The 27638-nt window shown below is 32.8% G+C and overlaps 1 protein-coding gene across 2 annotated transcripts; it reads left to right on the top strand.

Annotated features, from left to right (window-relative positions):
- On the top strand, window positions 1-27638 carry LOC126849204 (zinc finger protein 79-like). Of its 2 annotated transcripts, none has more exons than XM_050590842.1 (6): window positions 1-614; window positions 7549-7857; window positions 8172-8393; window positions 9455-9696; window positions 14084-14234; window positions 25579-27638. In XM_050590842.1, exons 1-6 carry the CDS (start codon window positions 608-610, stop codon window positions 25875-25877), a joined length of 1230 nt encoding a protein of 409 aa, XP_050446799.1. In that variant the 5' UTR covers window positions 1-607; the 3' UTR covers window positions 25878-27638. The 2 variants fall into 2 exon arrangements, with proteins under 2 accessions (XP_050446799.1, XP_050446800.1); XM_050590843.1 differs by having other exon boundaries at window positions 5-614; window positions 9476-9696.

The following is a 27638-nucleotide window of genomic DNA, read 5'->3' as shown; positions in this document are numbered from 1 at the left end:
CGGGGTCCTGCTCTTACTCAGGACACTCCGAGGGAGAAAAAGCTTCTTCGTACAGACTGACGCTCAGATACCCAAGACTACTTGTAATCGTAGTCACCACCTAGTCGCTGCTCTCGTCGAAGCAACCATACGTGGTTGCTTCAATAGCCACAAAAAGCAAGAAGATAAATCAACAAACCACATCATTGACATTAGAGAGGCATTGACATTAGATTCTGCGAAAGGATTTAAAGTCTCGCACGTTCATGTTCTGATTGAAAGAAATCAAAATATCGGAGAAAAAAGTCAATATCCAGATGGTGGTTTACATTCGCCACGGTCGACCTTGATGAACCACGTGGAACACTTCAGGAAGGAGACTCGGCTGCCTTCGGCGAGCGGGAACCTAACCTGTTTCAAGATCGTCCGAGAGAACATTTGATTCCGCATTTTTCGAGCGCACGCGTGTTTCCGCGACCGTTATCTGTGCGAAAACGACGTGTGTCAAAAGTTTGACGTTTGCTAAAGAGATTGTGTGATACACGCCGGGAAGCGATATAGTGCGCGATCCTCCATATGAACGGCGTACAATTTTAGCGCATCGTTTTTGCCACGACACCTGAACGTGATGTGTGGTGAGTACATTTTATTAATACATTTTATAAATACAACGGATGTTTGTTGATTAAAACCATCTAACCAATTCAAACCGATGTGATAACACGTGACACACTCATTGATTGACTTAGTCGTTGATATACTTTGGCAAATGAAATAATCTTGTATGATAGTTTAATTTTATATTTATTTTATTATATATATCATGCAGATAATATAATTTAATTTATAATAAATTGTAATAAAAGAAAATTGTAAAATTTGTATATAAGTTATTATATACATATAAAAAAGCAGAATAAAATTTTTAAAAATATAATATTTTCAATCTTTTTATGATATTCATAATTCATAATTTTACTAAAATTTGACATACATATAAGTAATATTCAAGAAGGAAAAAGTTAAATTGTGTATCAAAAATTTGCATTAAATGCTGATCAATTCATTCAAATCTTGCTAATCAGTTATTAAAACAAAAAAACATTAAAGATTATAATGAGAAATTTATTTGTACAAAAATTGAATCTATCGATATCATAAGTGTGATATATGAACGCCATTAATCATTAATACTTTTCTTGTTCAAAGTGACATGAATTCGATTTTTGACATTACCATCATATCGTGACATGACGCTGATTTAAAGTTAAAGAAGATTAATTTTCGCGTAACTTTCCACGACGTCAATCGCAACTCTTATCAGAAGTAATCATTTGTGTTTCGTTTTCGCTGATCTACACACCTGATCTTATTTTAAATATTACGCAAATTTCTCTTTCTCTTCGTCATAATATTAAACCAACTATTTCCATGTTTTAAATAACACAAAACACGTAAACAAATACATTTGCAAATTTATTGCATTTTTTATGATGTAATAGTGTTTGTTATAATAATAATTATTATAATAACAATTGTTAATAGAAAAGTTCATTAGAAATCCGTTATGCGTTTTGTCTCAATTCGTATTATTATATTTATTCATTGAATAAGAGCTGATTTATCGCAAGCGTTTATACATAAAGAAAGTTTTCAATTGAAAATTGAGTTTACTTTATCAGATATGATTGTTGCATTTTATCGTCGCATGTTTCATGAATGATTTACCTCCAATATTCAAGAAGTGTCAAGACTACTCATCGTATTTTCGGAGTATATTTCCACCGTTAAATCACATCTGCTCAATTTTGTCACATATACTACTCTCGGTCTTAATAAGGTTTCGTATAATTTTTTCATAAGAAATATACAGATTGTGTATATTTGCACAATCTGTTCTAACGAACGGCTCGGATTCTCGGTTTTTATCTTTTTATGTGTGTTCGAAAAGCAAACACCGCGATTCTATAATTTTAAATACGAATGCTAAGTTGACTCATTCTGTAGATTTTTTAAAAACACGCAAACACTTTTCTTTGAAGAACAAAATTTTCTCAATTTTATTCGTCAGAGTTCGCATTTTTCTTTAAATGTTCATAAAATATTGAGGTTTTTCGATATTTTTAGAAAAAAATAGAATTATTTCAGAAAATATTATTTTTATTAATTTCAAATAGTTTTGTTACTGAACATTTTATGTACGTTGCATATTCTATACACCCATAAATATGAATTCATAAAAATGAATTTCTTTACTTCACTGTACATATCTCCATTCTAAGATTTGATGTTAGATTAATATTAAATGCAAGTAACGTTTATGAAAACTACAAACATTTGCCTAAATGAATGAAAGATTTTTGCGACGCGCCTATATTATTGTAATCACAAAGCGAAATGGATAAGCATGGCGATAACCAAAGCATGATGCATTAGAATAGCTGTATTTTAAACATATCGAATGCAATTGTTACTGCTAAAAACATGTGTAGATTTCCAAAAATCAGTGAACTTTCTCTTTGTCAAAATATCATAACTAGCATCCATGCAGCAAAAAATATATAATATATTATTATTCTTTTTTAAATAAACTTTCTATGATAAATGGTTTGAATTATGTTAAATAAAAATCCTAGATTTTAAGAGATTTTTAAATAGATGTGTGTTGAATATGTCTTAGCTCAGGTTGTGTGTGTATAAAACAATTTATTAAAAACTAAAAAACGTATAATAGACATATAGAAATATTCAAGTAGTTATTTAATCTTTTTATTAAATGCAAACTTTATGGTCATTCTATTTGACATTATAAAATCCTTCTAACCGAGACATATGGATCGATCTTTTTAATTTACATTTTGAATGGATTCATATATGACACATTGGATTATTATTACAATATCAAATATCTCATATTATGGTATTGAAGAACGCGTATTTATTAAAACATGAATTTATTAACCTTGAAATTAAAAATTAGATGCTTATATCTCCAAAGATGCAGCGACAACACATTCATACGTATAACTTATTAATAACTGACAAAAATCCGTCTTAAAGAGATTCGGGAGAAGACATCTGACACTTGTTCATACAGCTTTTTTAATCAAAGCTTTGCGTAAATATTCATGATTATTTTTCGAGATTTCATACGAGTTGCTGCAAGGAATTACTTTCGTAATTAACGAGCAAACAGGGCTAGCCTCTTGTAAAGCTTAAAATACCAGTTTATCATTAATTAATCAATTGGTTTATGTTTGATTAACGGATATTTTCTTATTAACTATTATTATTTAGATTTGCTGTAATGCACATACGTCACTATTATTATTATGTAAAAATTTATGCAAAAACAGTAACGGAATAGAGAGAAAAAGAGTCTATTGAAATAACATGATTATCATTACAAATAAAAATTCATGATTCTAAAAATTCGTGCAAATTGGGAACTTTTCGCAATTACGAGAATATTATGAATCAGAAAGAATTGATGAATCGATATTAACAGAACTTCATTTCAATTTTATTAGTTACGGTGATAAGAAAACGAACGACTCACTGACTCGGAATTTATTTCTCGTGGATGCGGAACACGTCAAGTCTTAAGAGTGAAATTAAGAAATGACGCAGTTAATGTGCCGAATCTGTCAAAGCGACAGATATTTCCACAAGTGGAACCGAGCGTTGAATTAATCAATCTTCATCGTTAATCGAAGATTTTTGTTATTGCACCGATTATCGTATATTATCAGTGCAATTTGTAATAATTTTTTTTAAAAATATTACATATATTGAAGGATGTGAAAATACCATCAGTTAGTACATTTGCTGTTAAAGTTATTTGTTGTATCTGCAAATTCGACGATGATTGAATGTTAATATTCGAAAAAATATCTATAATCAAATATATTTCTTATGGATATATTTATTTATTTATTTTTTTATTTATCTTGCCTAATCAATAGTAATTAATTGCAATAATGCACGCGACAAATTGTTGACTGTCTACAATGTTGTTACACACATATATATATTATATTATATATATATATATACATATATACATATACATATACATATATATATATATATATATATACATATATATATATATATATATATATACATACATATATATATATATATATATATATATATATATATATATATATATGTATATATATATATTATATTATTATAATATACGTCATATTATTGGTATACGTTATATTTTTTGGTAAATTTTCGAGAATAATATTTATAATATTTGTGCTTGGCATTATTCATATTTTATTGATTGTGCTTGCTGCATGTGCAAAACTGAAAATATAGCAGGAAATCGGCTGGCGACACTTATGATTTATTCTCGCACGCGTGCGACAAACAGGGCATAGCTCTTATTTGTGGACAACACGATGCATGAACGATAACAACACAGAAACGCAGAGCGTGATATAAATTATTCCCACTTGTCAAAATATATTCATCTAATCCAGATCTCAAGTTTTCGACGCAAATCATTGAAATCTTCCTGTGTCGAAAAAAGTTGTAGGGTTTCAAGCCTACATTCTTTTTTGTTTTCCTTTTTTGTTTTTGCAAAATCTTTTTAACATAATTCTGTATATGTTTTTTTCTTGGCAAACCCAATTGACATCCTTCAAATCATATTTTTTTGTGTCTTGCAATTTTAAATTACTTCTATTAAAATATAGTTTAATATTTTTAATATATCTCTCACATATACGCGCTCACTCATATGAAACTTAGCAAATCAATTTGAATAGACCTTATTGACAATTTATATAAATAAATTTCTTAATTAGCAATTTTTTTACAATATAATAGATATAATAATAAATGAGATAATATATCATATGTTCATTCTATTTTGCAGTAAATTTTTCCGCCAAACTCGACTTTTTATTAATAAATAATTAAAGATAAAGATTGACTTTTTCGATTAATTCTTTGCTTCTTATATATTAATTTTTTTCTATGACATCATTATATAAAGAATTAGAATCCTTATCAGCTGCATGCATTTTTTTAATTATGTTTACTGTGTCATGCTCATTTTCCTTTTTTAATTTCCTCGCCGAAAACTGACAAAATAAATTATATTTGCAATAAAAATTTTTCGACGATTGGTAGAAAATTGCATTGCGCGCTGTTATATCTATGGTAATGTAACGTGAGTAATAAATATTCTTTGTTGCGGCGCATGAATTATGTAGGAATGCGGCTCGTACGAACGCATTACAGATTTACTCAAACAACGAGTAGCGGTTATTAGTCGTAGTTTATGCGAACGCGATTCTTATCAATGCAGTGGAACCTTGGAGCCAGTGATTTACTTCATGGATTATCAACGCTTTCCGACGCATTGTCGTTTCACGCAAAACAGCTATTTCTATTTCCGCTCACGCATCGCGTGGTTTACAAATTATCTGCATTGACAGGAAATTGCACTTTGCTGCAATTGCACTCGTTTTATATTTTGTCAGATTATTTGATTTTGTAATTTGTTAAGGTAAAGAGAAAATTCTTTTTTGTTGATATGTAAATTTATATGAATTAAATATGGATTCTTATAAAATTTTCATATAGAACAAGAGATTATAATTATATAATGCTTTTGTTTGTAAAATTAAATTAAGAAGAAATAAAGAAAGGAGCTCACTTGATCGCTAATCGGCGCTCGCTTTCGAAAGCCTTATTCTGTCAAGCTTGCGCTACCGAAAGGTTGCCGCGACATTTTATCGTGATTCGTCGCGGGCAAAGTTGTCAAGCAATCACATCCGTCTGATCTCGCGCGATTAAGATCTTGCCTCTCCATTCCTCCGTCCGTCCATCCATCCGTCCGTTCGTCGGACGAATCGCACATGCACGATTTATAATTCATTTCACTGACCGACCGACAGACCGTTTATGATTTCTTCCCCGGTTTGTCCTTTTGCGCTTTTTTTTTACCTCCGCGAATCTGATACACGTGAAACGCGGCGACGATCGCAGACAATGTATTAAACGTCGACAAGCTCGCGTTAAATGCGGCGAGCATATAAACATTCTATATTTATCGGTGCGCGAGATTTTTGTGCGATACGGAAACCAGCATTATGGTTTAAATAACCTTCCGGCGGGGTGACTGTTATGAATATTCATTTTATAACCGCTGATATTTTTTTCTATTTTCTCTATTATTACGAGATTAACGCAATGAGCTCGTAATTTAGAAAACCTCTTGGCATCTTTCAATTTCAGTCTTACAATATATAGTTTTTGCGATAAATGATCTTTCCAATTTTGATATGTGCGAATCATGTATTATAATTAATTATCCTTTATGATATTTGGATTATAATAAATTTTTAAAACGACATGAATAAATATTTAAATAAGTTTGATGAAGCAATTCATAAATAATATATATAATCATATATATATATATATATATATATACATATATTATCAATCATGATAATTTCTTACATATGATATTTTTAATCATACGTATTTAATGTTATTTTGCACAAGTAAATTAATATCCTAACGTTCACTATTACATTTAGTAAATATTTTAACGCAATGTTTCATTACGAATAATAAAAACAAGAATACATTTGTTCAGTTTGGAATGTAATGTGTTTATATATCTTTCTCATCGAGACAAGATACAAAATAGAATTCGAAGACACATATTTTTTACGTTAGATAATGCGATTATCATTTTGTAATTTTTTTAACATGTTAATTAAAACACAATCAGAATCACGATCATAATTTAATCTAATCATTTTTTATTGATGTACGCATAATGACAAAACAATTTCGATCGCGTCGTTCATGATTGGCATCATCAGATTTTATACGACACAAAAGTTCCAAAGTTCCATGTATTATTCATTTCTTTGTAACGGATATGTTTCGTGTATGTAATAAACGCGAAATGTAATTGATATGCACGAGATATAGCTTGTATTTTAACTTTGGCGCGGTTTTTTTACTCCATATAGCGTCATTATTGATAACGTTGAATAGAGATAAAAAAGCTAACAGACAACGTGCTAAACAAAAATTTAAAATTATAATAATTTATAGTTTATGAAAAATATAAGACTTAAATGATTAAAAATAATTTTTATAAACTATTAAAATTATATCAAATTTCTCTGAAACTTTTTAAAAATATCAATATCATGTAAAATTGTTAAATTTAAAAAATTCTGATAAAAAAAATTTTTTAAACCAAAAAAATATTTATTTTATTTTAATATTCTCTGTCTTATATTTGAAATGATTTCAAGCAAAATTAATGCCTCAATCGTATTTTTGAAAAATATGATAGATATCAATCAATAAATGATATAAAATGAAAATCTTCATAAGCCATTAATTTATATATAATATAAAATTTTAATCATTTTAAGTACATATGCATCTTGATGCACTAAAAAAAATTTTGTCACTAATAATTTGACGGAATTATCAATTTTGTTATTCATACATTGCATTTATATATCGTATTTTGGATACGAATAATGAGCCATACTTTTTATTCTCTCGTAATAGAAGCGGTACCTCGAACTTGGCACATGAAACCGGAACTTCATTGCAATCCCGTTGGAGTTCCGGCGGGCGCCTTGTCACCCCCGGCTACTCTCTCGCCACCGGGTAGTCCAAGTATTATCACGCTGCCATCTTCGCCTTGGAGCCCAGGTGTACCGGGAAGCAGTTCGAGCACCATTGCCTCCACTAATGCACCTTCGGGCTTTTGTCAACCCGTCCCCGATCGTTTCAGCGCCTTCACCCTTGTTTCAAATTACAATCCCGATTTGAGACTTCAAAATCTACCACTCAGCTCCACCGTTGCCGCGCGAGGTAAGCCGCGAGTTCGTCACCTTGCAAATTTGCCGAAACAATGTAACAGAATAGCATAGAATAAAGCGAGGCATTACATAAGATGGGGGAAATGAAAAAGAAATTGTTGAATATTACCTAACTATATGCTTAGACATCTATTATTTCTGTGTATATATATTTGTGTATAAATCTCGTGAAATCCATTTTAAATATCATCTATTCTCTTCTCCCAATATCACACTAAATCTATAAAATAACGTAATTTATTAATTTATTATTACACGCGAGGATGATAACACATTTCCTTAATATGATTATCTTTATTGTCTCAGATATGCGGTGCGGACTGATGTACGGCAGTTACGGAGCATCCGGGGGTGCTTGGTGGGCTCGTCACATGGGCCTGCTGCTGCCACATTCTTTGCTCCCACCTACAAGAATTCCATCCCAACAGACGACACCAGTAACAAATTGCTCGCCCATTCATCCGGAACCTCTCAGTCCGGCAAGACCCGGGTCACCGCGAAGATGTACGCCGGAGAAAGCCAAATTCGGTGAGATTTGAATGTTTTTTTAAGTCAATTTCTATAGTACATTAAATATTCATACATGTTCACGTGATCAGAAAAGAACTCTTGCAAAAAATTAAAATTATCAAAAGTTATAGATCATACAAAATGTATTTAGGTATATTATTAGGTATATTATTTGCAACCATTTTTAAATAATTCTCTGAATAATAATTTATTACATTTATTTTGATATATTAACACTGGATATATCAATTAAAAATTCTTTGATTGTTTAATGTATTATACGAGACGATTAATACTATATGCAATTTTAATAAACGCAAAAAAAAAAAAACGTGAATGTATAAGTTAAATGATTGAGCATTTTTCATTGCTAACAATTAAATTTTTAGAAGGATAAATTCAATAAAATTGTTTTTATTTGTTTTTTAATTGTTTTTTTTCGATAAATTTTTTTAGGGCGTTTGAAATATCTTTTTATAAAAGTAGAGCGGCTAACGAGTAATTATCGATAAGTGGGTGCTATCGATCGATCAACGTTGTCACACGAGGCATTATTTATAGCCGTCGCTCTCGATTTTGCTGCACGGATACTAATTACGATCAATTAATTTATATCCCCTAACTACATGGGTCTGCATACATGCTGTGCAGAAATTATAAAATTTTCCTATCCCTTTAAAATCAACTATAAATTCATTACCTCTCGATATCGTAATGTTTTAGTATATAATATGGAATTTTTGTTTTGTTGTGTATATTATCTATTACAAATTTTAATTTATAAGAAATTATTTTTATGCAAACACTTAATATACATTAATATATTTTGATATAATATTCGGTATATAATTAATATATATATATATATATATATATATATATATATATATATCAGTGTATACGCATTCTATAAATTTTATTTCTTGAATGTGTAAACTATATGCTACTTATATGTAATAATTAGAGATTTTTATAATTTATAATTTTTTTATACGAACAAGGAATTTATCTTTGCATAATTTCAAATAAAAAACTGTATTAGTCTAAAATGAGAAACAAGTGATTAAATGACGAAAAAGACGGACGGCTCTTCATTTCAGAAGAGGAGGTGCCATTGAACCTCAGCACGAAGCCGAGCGATGTCTCGTCAAGTATCAGCAACAGGAAAAGTGAAATCTGGTCGCCGGGCTCAGTTTGCGAGAGGGAGGCCAGGGAAACGAGAGCACCGTCCTCCAGAAGTCCGTCCTCGACCCCTATAATTACGCGGCAAATTCATCACTCGCCGCTTACTCCGCCCTCCTCGACTGAAAGGACTTTTCAAGTGAGTGTTAATATATTGTATCTTTCCTTATCCTCTTTCATTTTATCTCGTAAACCAGAATCACTAAAATTATTTATTCCAAGAACGAATAATTCAATGTTGCGTGTGACATGAAATAACACTTAAAATAATACAAACGCAACGTATTATAATTTTTAACATAGCGTGATAATACAACAGAAAAATTATTAGTCTGTTCGAAAAATTGTTCTCAATGTGTAAAAACTTCATCTCATTGTCAGTTGACTCATAATCGGTGAGATGGGAAAAAAATTCAACATATCAGTTACTTAATTTAAGAATTGCAAAAAAAATAAAAATTGTAAAGGAATATTTTTACGATACGATTCCCTGCGAAAATTACGCGAGCTTCAGAAGCATGCAACAAGCTTTCGAAAAGAAATGATTGGTTTTGGAAATCTCAGATCTGCGGCTTCTCCACGATATTTGTCTCATCAGCGAATCGTAAAATAGCAATACACATATATATGTCTGACGTCGATGATTTTACGAGATCGATAAACACTTGACTTGAACCTTCGCCGATGACACGTCCTGATATCCTGACTGCGTAAAAAAGCTTTGATTTCCGCGCATGAGGCTTGTATCGATCGTCTGATTACCTCTAACCAACGCACGACTACTTATCGACATTTGATCCCGTTTTAGCGGCCCTTCTTTTGATGCCTTTCTTTTATGTATATTATCCTACTTTCTTAATTCCGAAATGATAATAATAGCAAATTATGGCGAGAGATCATGATACATTCGAGTCAATAAACATTATTTAAAAAATAATAACCGTTTTTATTTCACGGCACATATAAATTAAAATTTCCATTTCTGTAACTGCAATCCTTTTGAATGAATAAGTCGGGACATTTACTTGAATATATAACCGCTGTTTTAATATACATACGAACCGTTAATCGTGATAATTAATCTCGGATTGATAACAGCTAAAATTATAAAATAATCGCATCTTTTCTTGAAAATATGCCGTCAACATTTTTTTTTATGTATTTATTATATGTCGATCATAATACTTTTGCAGCTTCTGTTGTAAACACTGATAAAAAGTAATCATTTTGTAAAAATATTTTCACAAAAGTGCATTTGATACTTTATAAAGAATATTCATAAAACATATCATATTAGAAAATCATATTATCTTTCACCATATCACGCATATCATTCTCCATGCAGTCGTCGTAAAAGAAATATCATCGGCGTTAAATACTTACGCTTAAATAAGATGTCATCATTAACTATTACGTATCTGTTACAATGTAAGCATATTATCCTAATTAACATAATGACAAACGAATCGTCGAAAAAGATAGAGTACTTTCGTTCATCTTCAGCCTACTTCATCATGACGCGACATCGCGACATTTCCTCTCGCACAGAAAAAAAAAAGAGAGAAGGAGAAAAAAAGAGAAGCGACCGTTTTACATACATATTGAGTGAAAACCGGTCGATCGCCGTTCCAGAAAAAAATCACACGCGGCGATACATGCGGAGTCACGCGATACGAATTTCTTCGGGGCGCGTAAGTACCCTTAAGTACATTGGGGCGAGGAAACGGGTGAAACGTTTGACGAATATCGGACCTCGATACAAAAGAGATCTCGCCGCAATTACGTGTGATTGAATGGAAGTAGAGAAACTCGCCTCGGTCGTGGTTTTACGTCCACGACACGTAAGCGTAACATATTAGGGTATGTAGGCCGCATATATGTACGAATGTAAGTGAGCACACATATGTGCGAGGTTTTTGTGTGAAAAGGACGTTCTCTCTCTACTTGGTCTTTTTATTATTATTACACTTCAAACTGGATTTAGTAACTGTTCCGTAATTAAAAAAGACGTTCCTGGAAAATTAAGTATTTTAAAATATAATCTCATTCCAAGATTTATATATAACATATATACAAAAGAAATTTTTAAATTATATATTTTTTAATTGCATTTGTTATGTTTTATTTTAATGCATTTGTTATGTTTATATCGATATTACAGAGAAAGAATTTTCCTTTTGTTTTGAGTTATCTCTATCTATTTAATTATTCATTCATATTTCCTATTTTAAATATTTGTTATGACTTTGTATTTATATAAATTTATTTATAATTTTTGTAATGTTACTTCCAATGCAAATCTTTTTAAAGCAAATTATAAAAATTGTTAAATATATCATTCTGAATTTCATTGAATTTTAATTTTCGAATTATTATGTTACTCTGATAGATATGACGTCTTCTCATCTTATTTATTTTGAATAAATTAAAGAGATTTTTAATAAATTAAAGATACAAATTCTTCTAAATAACAGACCACACACACACACACACATACATAATTTTTCTATGGTATTATTTTAGATTCTTCTAAGTCTTCTCTCCATAAGAATTATGCGTAAATTTAGAAAAACATTTTAAGTGAAACCTATCCCTTAATTATCACAATTTTTCTGTGGTATATAAATACCTTACCCGTGGGAAGCTACAGCCTCCTTTACTTAATCCACGCCTTCGTCGACAAACCGACGGCAGATGTTCCGGCAACGGGGAGAAAAAGAGCCGGACAAAAGAGCGACGCAAGTGATTAACGGTAATTACGCGATTTCGAGCGCCGCGAATCGCGAGGAGAGCGCAGAAACCAAAAGACGGCCGAAGAGATGAAGGCGCGGAACATGCCGTCTCGGAACTCTCTCGCGGCTTTATTTCCGAGCCGTACCGGAAGCAGACGCTTTCGTGCGGTGACAATGGCGGGACCGCCGCCTCGTCGTCTCCGTTCTGTCACCGCTCGTCTTACCCTTCCCACAATCAAGCCCTCTTTCCTCAGCGATCTCTCAACGGACGTTTCGATGGTGCTTATTAACGAAAAACTCCACCTTCTCCGCGTCGCTCGCTTTTCTTTCCCCCCGAATTTGAGAACGGGATCATCGCGTCCTACCATGTTGACCGTTCCGAAAGTATCTTGCCAGATGGATAACAGGGAGTAATTAAAGACAATTGTTTTGCGTGGGAGTCGTTGGGACTGTCGACTGGTGGTGCACCGGGACCATGTATTGTGTGACGAGACCATGCTGCTTTAATTACAATTAAATACTAAACGTCACGTCTGGCAATTCTTTAGAGGAGCAAAGTAATGCACGTAATGCTACAATGATAATCACGATTAGCCGCATACAATTATTTCTTTAGATTCTAGATTACCAATTTTGCTTTTAATCTCGTCATAGTCCAATGATCAATATTAAAATCCGCGCGTGATTATTGCCAAACAAATCAAATGTCACTTGTATAGGTCGCTCTTCCCCGTATTGATCGCAAGTACAACATGAATCATGCGTACTTGCACTCGCGTACTCGCGCGCGCGCGCGCTCACGGTCCGCGTGTAATAAGATTCCGCATATTCATATATACCGTATATATATATATATATATTGTCAGTCTGGCACGCATCAAACCGCGCCGCCGAGACATTGTAACGACTGGCGCCTGTGTGACAATGAGCTAGAAAAGGAACAGAGAGAAACAGAAAAGAACACAAAGAAATATACGACGCTTCGTGAACACAAGTGTGCATGGCGTTCTGACGTTCAGAAGCGCCTTCCGTCTGCCTTGTCGTCTGCATTCATTCCCTTCTTATGCGTTCGCGGTTGAAAAGCGGGAGGCTTTATGGCGTTAGAGAAGTAATGCAGACTCGTAATATATATTTTACATACTTTCGAAACGTAATATATTTTACGGCAATTATGTGAAAACCGCTATAGATCTGAGAAAAAATCCAAGTTTCGAGCAGGGAATGAAATTTAAGAAAATGAAGAAGATTGAACATAACTTATTATTATAATTTATAATGCAATATGTGTCAAATTTTAGCTATTTTTATAATAGATAAATTTTGCAAGTTTTTGAAAAAATGTACTTGAAACAACATTGATAAAGTGCACTAAATAAATTTTTAACAATCATATTAATATACTTATAATATATACAAAATGTGACATGTAAATTTTACGATCACAAGATTGAGAAGGCATAATTGCAGAAAGAATTTTCTTGAGAAAGACATAATCAATATCGCGTGTGATGTGTGAGAACATGAGCTGTCAAAAAGGAATTGATAAATTAGCTACATAGTGGTTTAACATTTAGGCGATGGTGATTTATCAGCAATAAAAATTTCTACTTAAGAGCAAAATAAAAATAACTCTACTTTACTAAGCTTGCAAAATTGTAGTAAAATTAAAAATAATAATCAATATTAAAATATAATTAATAAATATCAAAATGTATATTTCTTTATCAAACAAGCAAGATATGTAGTAAGGTGTATTATATATGTAAACCATTTGCTTTCTGTTTGTTATAATAGTGTAAGCAGTGCGGTAAAGCCTTCAAACGGTCAAGTACACTCAGCACTCATTTACTGATCCATTCTGACACAAGGCCTTATCCCTGTCAATATTGTGGCAAAAGGTTTCACCAGAAGTCAGATATGAAGAAACACACCTACATCCATACCGGTAAGTCAATTCAATACATCTCGATTCGATTTCCAATATCTCAAGAAAACTATATGATATAAAAATTAATTTTCAATCATGATTGATTATGCGGCAAGTTATAAACGCTATTTAATATTATTTGAATAATAACTTCATTACGAAAATTTCCTTCTCATTTCTTGTTTCTTGTTTTGTTCGCTGATTGAATCATGAAAATCCTAGCTCACGCGTTTATAAATTTATTAGAATGCTTTCTACAATGTCATGTATTCAATATTTTATATATATGCAGGAAATGGGGAAAAGTCATCATTGCATACATAAATATTCAAATGCTGTTTATATGAAGAAAATATTCACGAAAAGAGATTCTACATCTAGTTTAAAAATACAGAAATTAATTGTCTGCATATTAGATAATTAGATTATTAATATGTTTTATTAATGCATGAATTGCCTAAAGAGTCAACAGAAAGAATTCAATATCAGTATAATCGAAATTATATTTGCATTTAAAAAACGTAATAATCAAAATTTTATCATTTTTTTCCTAAGATATAGTCTATTTTCGAATTAGGTTCGTAAAGAAAAAAATGAAATATGTATAATTCAAAATTATATCTAATTTTCTAATAACATAATATATTTTATTAATATAAATTTTAATGTAAAAAATAATTTTGTTGTAAAATAACTATATCGTTCACATGTACGTTTAAACAATTAATTTCGACTTGAAAATGAAGCGGAGTTTTATATGATTGCCCTAAAAATTTTATACAATACATAAAGTCTCAAAAATACAATACACACTTCTCCGATCTCTTTGTCATCATTTTCGCGGACTTTTCTAAAGAGATTGTAATGCGCTAACCGGACAAAGCAGACGACCATATGACAAAGTTTCGGCATACGAGACTTGCGTGTGTATCAATAATTGCAATCGTCGGTAACAAGACTCCACTTATCTAATTTTTACGTTGCGGCTATACTCGTGCAACTCAAGTTTTGTCTTCGGAATTACAGCTTGTCGCATGTTCTCCCTTAAACTTCTTCTTTCTCCACGGTCTTCGACCAAATGTTGCTGCTGCATATCGCTGATCGATAACTATATTGTTAGTAACGAGCCTCTCTCCTTAGACTCTTTACGTTACACCTGAATGAAAAGACTCAAGCGTATGGTTAAAAATAGGCTCGATAATAGGATAGCGCGATAGCAAACGATTAAAGTAGTTAATTGTTGTCCAACAGAGAGATTCTTTATCGTGAACGATGTTTTCGAATAGCGTCTTAATTAGACAAGTATTTGAAGACAGATTTTAAAATAATTTTAATAATTATTATAAAAGAATCATATATATTTAAATCATTGCACTTGTATATCTGTTCTCAGTTGTCTAGATTATTACCGAGTTCAAATTATTATAAATGCAAAGGGGTAAATTTAATTTTTTTCCCCTTGAGTTGCAATTTGATATCATTATTCTTTCTCATATTTTATCATTTATCTCAAAATGCTGTTCTTTATAACACTGGAATAAAAATCGCGCGATCGGGTCTTTGATGGGTGGTTTCAGAATTATTATTTATAAAGGTTCTGTATCTTGTTGCCATCGTAGTAAGTTACTTTGTGTGTATTATTCAGTGACTATTGGTGTCCCGTGATCGGCCAAATGTTCGAACACAGGTCGCGCGCATCATGAATTGTCGAAGACGGGAAGAATTTATTCTCTTATATTTTCTGAGAATCGACGAATAGGTTCATGGACCTCGATAGTTTTATACATTCTAAGATTTCGAAAATAACGTGCACGAGAAGCAAGAAATAATCTCATTTTATTCATAATAATTTTAATTATATTCATAAATCTAATATATATAATTTCATAAAATAAGGTTGATTGAGTATCGATGATACAACTCTAATAAAATTAAACTAATATCTACATAATCTGTTCATTTTGGGACAAATCATATGCATATTGTAATAATACAGGTACATTTATTAGAATATTTCACTCAAATATTTTAACAAATTAAAATATTTGCTCTCCCCCTCTTTTCTCCAGCCCCGTCACAAAAAAAAAAAAAAATTAAATATCCTTTCCACACTTTATAAATTAAAATATTAATTTAATTAATATTTCAAAACATCGTTCATGTCATTTGATTCATTAAACATAATAAGCTTCGTGTGCATTATTTGCAGAGTGTTCTTATAAAAAGTTGCATTCGCTTGATGCGCGTTATCGCGTAAATGAGATTGCGTTGTAACGCACATTTATTCAATTCAATGTGACGGAAGACGAAGGGATGTGACCGCACCTTTATATCGATGTGTGCATTTAAACGCGACCTGCGGTGCATCTTCAATAGGGTGTCTCTATGAATGTCGCACCCACGTTTCTATGCGGCGACTGACCCTCTTCGCATATGAAAGAATCACGCAGAGGGCATATACGCGCGACACCAGGAATCGATATCACGCCATCGTGCACTTTAGATCGGAAGGGCAAATAGAAGAGAAATACTATATAAATCTAAAGCTTTTAACATATTTTCTTATGCCCAATAAAAGTTCTCAAATCTTTTAAATGGATTTTAAGGAGCCTTCTAATTACTAAGATAACTTGCACAATGTTTATATAATATTTTATTCATAAAAATAAATCATTAGTGTATTATATATTTTCAACATCATGAATTTCGCGATGTAGCAAGAGAAATACTGTTTCAAATAATATGAAGAAAATCACTCGTTAATATCTAAATACACAAAATCGGCATAATATTTTTCATCGTTTCATTCGCGATAGTGAGCGACAATTATGCTTTCACAATATAAGTCAGAAAAAAAGTGGATTGGCATGCAATCAGATTAGCTCCGGATTTGATTCATTCGAGGTTTGTCGCCGCGAGAGACTCAAATGCGAACACGCACATTGCCCACAATAAATATATCGGCAGATCATCAGTCTGTTTTGTATGGAAATCGTGTCTCGTCACGCACTCGCAAACGGTTATTTTTCTTTCTTTCGCCAAAGAAAAAATCGCCCGAAGCAGAAATTCGCCCGCCATATAACAAATATTAATAGTCTGTTATTAATGTAACAACTACAAAATCATTGTTATTCTTTATTTTTCATAATTTTCACAATTATTTTGAATCCTAATTTTTAAGAAGCATTTAAAAATCCGAAATGATATTATATTTCGTTTCTTAAATATTATTAACGATTAATAAATACAATAAAAATAATATTTATTTATAATTTTAATAAACTGACAGTTAACGTTGTCTGACAGTAACGTCTTTTAAATAATGCAAAATGAAAAGAATGGTCTAATTGAACATAATTACGTGAAAATTTTGTACGTATTTAATGGGAATCGGATCTTAATTTTTCGGATGCGATGCACATTATAAAATGTCAGAAAATTCATCTATTTTGGCTCATTATCCGCATCATTAAGAACGGTTTCTGAACGACGTGACATAGAATAAAAGTAGTAAAAATTCTCACATAGAATAAAATGTAATTTAGACGAAAAATGCATTTCTGCGGCGCCGTGCAAAAGTGATTCTATATTCCAATACTGACGATGAATATATCTAATAAATATCTATATACAATCGCAGCACAAATTTCTCCATAATTTACAGCCACTTATTATCGGCAATTTCAAAAGAAAATAACTGTATTTGTTAAATCGTAAAACAATTTTTTCATAGAGAAATGTAGATTTTTTGCTAAAATAGTAGCCTGGGGCTGTGAAATATTCATAAAACGCAATGTGCATTTTATGTTTTCCTTATCTGTGATAACATTACCACGGAACTATTTATCATTTACCAAGGAACTGGGAATTCTTGGCGTATATTTTAATATTTGAAACTATACATGTAGCAGCGTGTTTATATTTTAGCTAGAGGAATAATAATATAACAAAATCTCCTTTCGATAAGGAATTAAATGAAAAGTATGATTAAAATACATTGTACACAAGTCTAGATATTCTGTACTTATTATAAGTATAATAAATTATTTAATATTTGTGTGATTCGTAATTATTTAATTATTTATAAATAATCTAATAAATATATATTCACTAAAATAATAATCTTAATGAAGAAGTGAGTAATTGAAAATATTTCGGCGATTGAACACACACATTAAGCCATCCAATAAATCAAATCGCACGCATATATGTATAATATCAAGTGACTCGTGGCTGATCCAACTCCGGTGTGTATTGCGTATCCAAACGCGTTCTTCTTAAACGACTATCCCGTAATAAAAGCGGGACATGAAAGAGAGCGTCGATGGGGAGCGATAGGAACACGTTTTAATAGCGATTTAATCAGCTGCCTCGGCCACGTTTTCTCGTGGAAACGACCGGAAGGAGCGCGCGTACGATGGGAAACGGTCTGTTTGTCGCGAGCTAAGCGAGTTTCCGGCACGACACGTGCCCGACACGAGTCGTCGTCGGGGTGCGTGTCCCGCGCTAATTAGCGGCTAAGGGAATAAGCCATCGTCGTCGTGGGTTAGGAGTTACAGAAGAAAGGGAGTGTAGTGCCCTCGAAGAACTCACTCTAGCCACTTTGTGCTTTCTATGTTCTTTCACGAGGGGTGATCGTAATGCGAATTTAATCGATCCTTCCTAAGCGGTAATTTTTTACTATCAATTTCGCTTTCTCGCATTGCGATACCACGACGAATAGCTAATCAATATATTCGAGATTTATGTATTAATTGAAAGATGCAATGGTGTAAGAGGATACACAAATAATATTGAATTATTCATATTTAGTTAAATAAATAAACGGTTTTATAATAATAAAATCCAATTTTTGTAAATAATTTAAAAGTTAGACAAAGAGTTATAATAATTTTCAGAAAAGCTCACGTATATTTTTTTATGCGTCACCAAGCAGCCTTCTTGAAATGTAATTGCAAGTGATAATAAGGTTATTAAAATCTATTAAAGATACGACTTATGGTTTAAACTGAAAAAGCATAATTTAACATTGCTCACACGGTGAAAAGTACATTTAATTTTTATAATTATAGTAATATTAGAAATTAAACGGATTATGTAATCGATAAAGTAAAATTACTCAAGGAAAAAATTTTTATGCAACACTACGAATATATAAAAATAATTGCGAAGAAAATAACGCGTTCAAAAGTAAATAATGGGAAAATAACGCAAACGTTCAAAATTTTTGTTGTCTTCAAATGTAACAAAGTATACCAACGTTTAAAGGCAATAAAATGTTGAACATCTGCGTTATTTTTCTTCCATTTATTTTGTATAGTAATATGATATGTGTATGCGTGTGTAGTTGATAGTAATAATATTTATGTGTGTGAAAATTCTTTTCTTTTTCATAGAAAAAAACGTTGTCTTATCATTAAAGCTTTTTTTAGAGAAAATTTTCTATACTCTATAGCAATCATTTTACGAAGAATAACGTTTCAATAGTCTCACCTAATGTATAGCATTATAATATAGCATAGTATCTTTTTCCAGGAAATAAAGATTCAAAGATATTTCGATAAATGTTTGATAAAGATGTTCTTGGGAGGAAATATGCTCTATAGCTTTAATTTTTCTAAGTGTAATGCTTCAATGATTTCTCTTAATATGTGACGAAATAATATCTCTCATCCAAAGAATAAAGATTCAATGAAATTTCAACAAAGTTTTCCGCGAAGAAAGTGTATCTTATAAATAATTTCTAGACGTGGAATACGCGCCAAGGGTCTCATTGTCACTATCGTGCGGACGGTGTCTCTTTCTTAGGGTAGCGATGTCGCCGCTACAATTGGATTTCTCGCATAATTGACAATCACTTTATCACGATTACTGCATCTCTATTCACAGATATATTTCACGCAAAATATAAGAAAAATAAAACTCTGTCGAAGATACATTGTTTCGAGACTGTACGATAACTTGGTTCGATTTAATCGATTGAATGTAAAGTGTTGAACGACAAACGTAGTTTTGCATTCTTCCGCAAACTTTTTAGCTGTTGAGAATAATTCTTAAATTTTAATATTAATCATTTCGAATTTTCAGCATTTTGATGAATAAATTTCAATTGATCCAATAAGTTAAAACTTTACTATCTCTCATTAATTTTTTTTTTTTTTTAAATTTAGAGGGAAATATTAAACACTAAGATTTCGAAAAATAAAGTTGATAATTTGATTAGAAATTACAGATTGGTAATTGTCATTGAACTTGTCTCATAAGTATTATTAACGTACAATGCTTGATTTTCTCTGACTAAGAAAAGTTTGAGTAATAACACTTATTTATGTGATGAAAGACTTATTGATCGATCAATTATCATTGCGCGATCGGTTGATCGGCGAATCGCGCGCAGATCAAAGACATCACCGTCAATGATTCACTCTGAGACATCTGAACACGCTATAACGGACAGCGCACATATATACTTGCATAATGCATTTCGTGTCGTCGCAACAAAATTATTCATCGTGCCGGGATGCAACCCCGTCATCTATAGTGCGATACGTATCGACGTAATCGGGCCATGATGACGGTCATTGACAAAAAAAAGAATGTTATCTTTCGCGCAAAACACTTTGCGCACACTTTTGTCATTATCAAAAGCACACTTTTACTCGGCAATTTAGATTTGTCCCGGACTTTTCCCATCGAACGGATCGATCGCGCGACAGGATCCCCTCTCGTTCACCCCTAATTTAGTCGGAAGGGGCAAGAAAAGAAGAGAATAAGTCAGATTACGATGATCGCTTCCGGCGATCGACCTGAAGAAACAACTTTTTCCGCATGCCAGGCAGCAATTGGCAGAAAAAAATACAGCCGCTCTCAGCGATTGCTCGCTGGCTGCACATTTCCGGACACGAACTTTCATCTATGCATGCATTCCACGGGTAATGCACGCGGAGCATAGTTTGTATTCTGTACCTCATCATTCGTTCAAACAACCGTCGCTCTGAACGCTCTGAAAGAGTAATCGTGTCGAATACGCGGGTATCAAACAAAATGGTATGTTGTGTCCGGCAAATTGTGCTGGCAAACGTTATGATTCTCATCGGGCCTTGGGCGAGCGGGAAAACAAAGAAAGGGGCGTTCGGTGGGTTTTGACAAAACTTATTGTTAGTTCAACATATTTTGTGCCTTGTCGATGAAAAATCGAATTATTTCAATGTTAAAAACAACAAATTTATATATTTTCAGATATATCTCGCATCTGTACGAGAAATCATCATTTCAGAAAAATTTTAGTTATGAAACAAACAATTCTCTCAGATAAGAGGTTGACGCTTTGCCTAAAATCGTCAGATTGTCGGATATCTTTGATGAGCCTAGAACACTTCACCAACGTAAAAAATCCGCACAAAATCGATTCTTTATCTCTCTCTCTCTCTCTCTCTCTCTCTCTCTCTCTCTGTCACCACAGTCGATACCGCCGCTATTACATCATGTTCGTTAAAAGAGACCTTCATAATTAAGAGGACTCACTCTGCTGATGTATGCATAATACATGGATGCGTACGCGCGCACACACACACACACACACACACAGAAGCGCGCTACTCGTTCCTATCATTATAATCGGCCGCGAAACGAACGTTTCAGCCGGTAAATATTTAAGTCGACCGGTAAGGGGCCGGTAATGAGAGTCGAGATGGATCGATAGGCGTAGTACGTAGGATGAGGTGTATACGCATGTACGTATGGGTCGCTGACACTCTCGATAAATATTGTCCGCGCGAATCGTACTTTTCTTCCCGTGCGTTTGTGCGAGAGAGATGATATCGTCGTGGAGAAATTAAAAAGTCTAAGGCAAACATCGCGCTGTCATACTTTTCTCCTCTTTTCCCGCGAGTCACCCTTCCTCCGAATGATATATAAAAATGTGCTTCATTACGTTGGCTTTGAAAGGCAAATGGACAAAGGTGGCAAATGTGATTTAATCGCCGCTTCGATCTGAATATTATATTCTTCCCTTCAAGTGAATTAACTAAATATTAGCAATTACGATTGTATTGCGTTTTAAGCGCAAAGTCCTTATCAAGTTATTTCTAATGTTACTTTCATCGTTTTTCCATCAAGTTTTGTTAGTTTTAATTCCATAAAATCCGTTTTTCAAGTCAACAAGATCATAAGAGCCATAAAAGTTTTCGAAATATACGAGTGTAAAATTCTTTTAATATTATAGATTTTTTAATGAAACTTTATACGCACAGAGAATACACTCTTATTTTGCTATTTCGACATTGTCATTCTTAAAATTGTATAATCGTATTTTATCTCGCTCCTTATGTAGCAAAGAGATCATCTTCGCAAAATAAAAGACAAATAAAAAAATATTCATAATATAACAATATCGCATACACACATATACTATTGAATGAAATCCTAACTGCATAGATACATGCAAAAGATACATGCGCATGTAATTAATCGTATTTACTTACTGCAATTAAATAAAAGTTTTTCAAATTTTTATTTTACCGATTCCTTCATCCATTGTCGCTTAGGATACACAGAAAATTTATATAAATACAAAGCAATTTATCGATGCGTTCGCTCTAGAACATTAAAGTATGATTGCACTTTTCTCTGCGTCAAGCAATACGATATAAAAATTGAATCGTAGGTGGGACAATTACGATAATTGTATTTTTCTTTATGTAGTCGTGAAGGATGGTAAGAGTGAAACGGCATGCCTGCTTCAACAAAGCAATACTGTCATCTACTTCGCCATTGTACATACCTATGCTGCGAACGATAATTCTGACGATAATATATCGGAATAAAACGTCGGTAAATTTAATTTAAAGAAAAGAACGTCCGTTTGTATATTGACGGCTGCCGATGAGTCAGAACCGCGTCAAGAAAAGAATGTTTCTTTATTCCAAGCATAAGATACAAGAAATCGATCTTTGGTTCTTTTGTGTATGCAGTACTAAAATGATAATTCATACCCGCTATTAAAGGTCAACTTTAATTCTACTTTACCTTTTTCTAATCGATAGTAAAGAAATAATAGTAAAAAAGTAATATAAAATTAAAAGTTACTAATACTGTCAAAATATAATATAGAGTAATATAAAGCAAACTATAATTTCTCATAGTGAGCGATTATATTCTCCAAAAATTCAAATATAGATATTTAATATTGCTTAAATAATTTTAATTTTATACTATTTGCAAAAAAAATATTGGAATACATTTCATAATAAATTTTCGAAGAATTTATAAAATATTTTTTGGCGCTAAACATTTATGGCATTTTTGAATTTTGCAAATATCTACCAGTTTTGAAGCAACTTATCTTAATTAATAAACAAAAGCATGACAAGCTATCAAATTACTTTAATACTTGTTATATCATTCCATAAACGCTTCGACATTTCATTTCTTTGTGCCATTACAATTTAAATTGGATATAAATTCAAACATTTCATCACCGATCTTATCACTTTTCGCGCGAGCATTAAATACCCAGCAATTACCTCGCCGCGTTTCATACACGATGACAACATCAAAAATTTCTACTTCTTACGTGAATAGCTGTTCGTTGTTTTTTCTTTTTGTTGCTCGCAATATTTCTGAATTCTCTTTTTTACTGTTCTCTTGCACGCTCATTCGAAAGAGAGGAAAAGAAAGAGATATCGTTCGCGCGCGCAACGTGTCCGCGAGCAGAATTAATTTCTTTTCGATAGAATCTTAACGGCGCCTTCCGTCGCGTTGGACAACGTCCAAAGGCGTACGTTTTTTTATCATCGTTTTACAATCGTTAAATTATTTGCTCGGAATTTCGAGTGAGAGAGAGAGAGAGAGAGAGAGAGAGAGAGAGAGAGAGCGCTGTCACAGAACAATTGTTTGCTCGGTACTATCATCGTCAATCGATCGTTGTTAGACGACCAACGGACTTTTAGAAGATCGTGACAAGAATTTACAAGCGTGTGTAGGATCAGTCTCTTTTTTTATTATTAGTATTATTGCTGTCTACTACGAGGCCGAACGATCTGCGTGCAGAATGATCGTTCTTGAACGTCAAGATTCACGGGAGCGATTAACAGAGAAGTTGTTGATTTTTTTTCGTGTAACGATATCGCGAGAGCAATTGCGAATATGTACAAGATTATGCGGCTGACGTTAATAAATGATAGCCATTCGTGACATTTTCCGCTTTCACTAATGAAACCTAATATTTATCGAATATTTTCTGCATTTCCTAATGAAATCATAATTAAAATCAACATCGTTCTGTGCGAATAGCTATTATTATTACAGTATTTATTGTCAAAATTTGCATATAGGAAAACAATATACATTCTTCCGCGCTTCTTTTATAAATCATTTTAAGAAAGCTCACGAACAGACGGCGTATTCGTGGATCTATATATATATTTTTTTATTTATTTCTTTAATTCTTCCACTAATTTTTGTTGAAGATTGCGTTAAATGTATTTTTTATTGCTTATCGGAACATTGCATGTTATTGTTTCAATCGCGCAAACGTTTAATTGTTTGTTTGATGTATAAAATAATTACTAATTGCACATTGTGTGTTTGAGCGTATTGTTGAACAAGATATTACGATCATATGGCTAAGTCGTCTTCGGCAAGATCAACCACAGAGACTTTAGTCATCGTCGATTGACGTGCAAACGACTGGTCACATGATTTATATTAGTTGATTCAGTTGCGTTCGGTTAACCTTGGCTCATTATTCAAGAGTGCGCGCCGTTGTCTTCCTCACTGATAATCGAATTTGCAACGCGCGCATTCGTAATTCACGTCTTTCTTTTGAGCAGAATTTATTATGCCATCCGCACTTATAACGCGAATTATAAGGTGTTGTGATAATCAATACAAATGCTCAATTAATTGCTTCATCCGTAATATTCATAATTAGAAATATAACATCACTCACGGTTTTCAACAAGACATATGTTGCAAACCTTTCCTAGAAATATTGATTGAAATATTATCACGCGATATGATAATTGACGGTTCTATATTCTATTATATGCGTTAATAACAATACATTTAAAGTAAATTAAAAAAAATATATTTGCTAATTTTAATTAAATGTAAATAGAAATATATTTAATAGCAATTTTATTTCAAAAAATTAATACGGTTGCTTATAACATATAACTGCTTTAGATCTTTTTACAGTTACGAGTAAAAGAAAATTATATTTAAAAAATATGATTTATCGATTTATTATAGTAAAATACATATTTTTTTAAAATTATGTATCTGTCTCTCCCAAATGAAAATACTCAAAAATGCACAACGTACTGACCCGGATATCTTCCTCGATTTCCTCGTGTTACAGGTGAGAAACCGCATAAGTGCGTGGTGTGCGGCAAGGCGTTCTCCCAGAGCAGCAACCTCATCACGCACATGCGTAAGCACACCGGCTACAAGCCGTTTCAGTGCGGCCTGTGCGACAAGGCGTTTCAGAGAAAGGTCGATCTCCGAAGGCACCGGGAAGGTCAGCATCCGGCGGCGCCGGCGCTCGATTATCGCTCTCTTCAGATACCGCCTCAGCAGCCGAACAACAACCGGCGCTCGTCACCGGTACCGCCACATTCGACGGGTTATCGTATGATATCCGTACCCAGCAGCAGCTGAGACTCGTTCAGCTGACAGACGAATGTCTTGTCCGTGAACGCAGCGGTGCTTCAAACCGGATAATCCCCCTCATCCCCCTCGCCAGCGCGGTACGTATCGCATCATCGCGTCGTGGCCTATTGAAGGCAATACGTACTTGTGAGATCGGTCGCCGGAGAAGCGAGATTTCATATGTAGATTTAATCGGCGACGTTGATCGGAAGGAGTAATGCGTTTCGAGTACGAGCATCATCATTGGACGTAACATTGAAATAGCGAAGCACGTGTTTAATGTGCGAGTAATGTAAGAAAAGAGATTGAATTTAAAATGATAACTTATCATATGTCTCGGAGTAAAGAAAAAGAAGATTTTGGTGCTATATACGTTCGGACTAAAATGGAAACAATCAATTATTCTTGTTATATTCAACTTTACGTCGCAAAAACTTCATAATATACGTCGAATAGAAATATGACTGTATATACATACATTTATATTAGTCACAAAAGAGATTTAACATTTATACAGATGTCTCTCTCTAAAAATTTTCAAAGAAAAAAACTTTCTCCCGAATTTTTGCAAAAAAATGGATTCTATAAAGAAAGATTCATTATTTTATTAAGTACATTATTATATATTATTTTATGTAGAGTTATGTACAAATTTTAAAATCAGAATTCTAGGATTCTCTGCAGACATTACAAAATATCTCCCAGAAATATATACATCAATGATCTGTTCATTTTCTTTTGTGATTAATTACAAATATATGCGTAGGTCATCACATCTAACTGATACTGTTATGTATATGATATTGTGATAATATACCATGGTGCACGATACATCGAAACGGATTATTGGTTCTTATTCGTTGCATCGACAAATCTCGTCACAACAAGTACATCGGTTCGGTGTGTAAGATACGTGTGCATTCGCCGATTAATGTATTGAAATGCTATGCACATATTGTACGTATGTAAGTACATCGATGAATGACTGACGCGTGATTTACGTATGTATCAATGAGAATCGCTTTGAAATGTAGTGCTTCGCTCTTGTTATATGAGTGATCTCTACTTTATGGCGTATAATTATAGCTGGTGTTACGTATATTATATACATATACATAACATCAGCTAAATTATACGTAACACGTGTTTTCTTTTTTCAGACAACTCATGAGATATGTCAAAATATTATCGTTATCTATCGTATATTCATGTCAATTGGACCGAATATAAATTCCTTAAGACACGATGTTAACCTCGCATTATCCTTTTTATTTTATTGCTTATATATATAACGAGCTATACTTCAATTCAGCCATAGCTCTAATAAAGTATCGTATATCTTGAAAAATGTGTTAAAATCGAAAATGATACACAGATGTTGGGCTAATTTACGAAATTAACGAGAGTCATCAAAATAAGATGAAAAATACATTCCGAGAGAATGGAACGAAAGAAACCAGCATATCATGAAAATAATGGCATAGGTTCGTCTTATCGCAAAACGATGAGATGTAAATACACACAGCCGCGACTGTGCACGCGTGATTGCATGATACAGATTCAAGGTGTGTGATAATTCAAGGATCGTCTGCCACATTGAAGGTCACTGTCTTTCTGCAAGCCAGTCTCGCTTATTCTCAGGTGAGAAACAGAGAATTGTAAATATTTTTCATTGAAATCACCACCGATATTCTTTCTTCGGAGGAAGAATTACGGAGCGTAAAGCATATAATCGAACGCGATTAATATTTGCGGAATATTTGCATAAAT

The sequence above is a fragment of the Cataglyphis hispanica genome, chromosome 4 (assembly GCF_021464435.1).
Source record: "Cataglyphis hispanica isolate Lineage 1 chromosome 4, ULB_Chis1_1.0, whole genome shotgun sequence".
Taxonomy (NCBI): domain Eukaryota; kingdom Metazoa; phylum Arthropoda; class Insecta; order Hymenoptera; family Formicidae; genus Cataglyphis; species Cataglyphis hispanica.
Note: the sequence above shows the minus strand (reverse complement) of the source record. Positions and strands in the feature narration are given on the sequence as shown.

Excerpts from the sequence above, each read along its gene's own strand:
- LOC126849204 (XM_050590842.1), top strand. Across the intron at positions 7,858-8,171 it reads CTCCACCGTTGCCGCGCGAG|ATATGCGGTGCGGACTGATG; the intron begins GTAAGCCGCGAG and ends TTATTGTCTCAG. Across the intron at positions 9,697-14,083 it reads CGACTGAAAGGACTTTTCAA|TGTAAGCAGTGCGGTAAAGC; the intron begins GTGAGTGTTAAT and ends TTGTTATAATAG.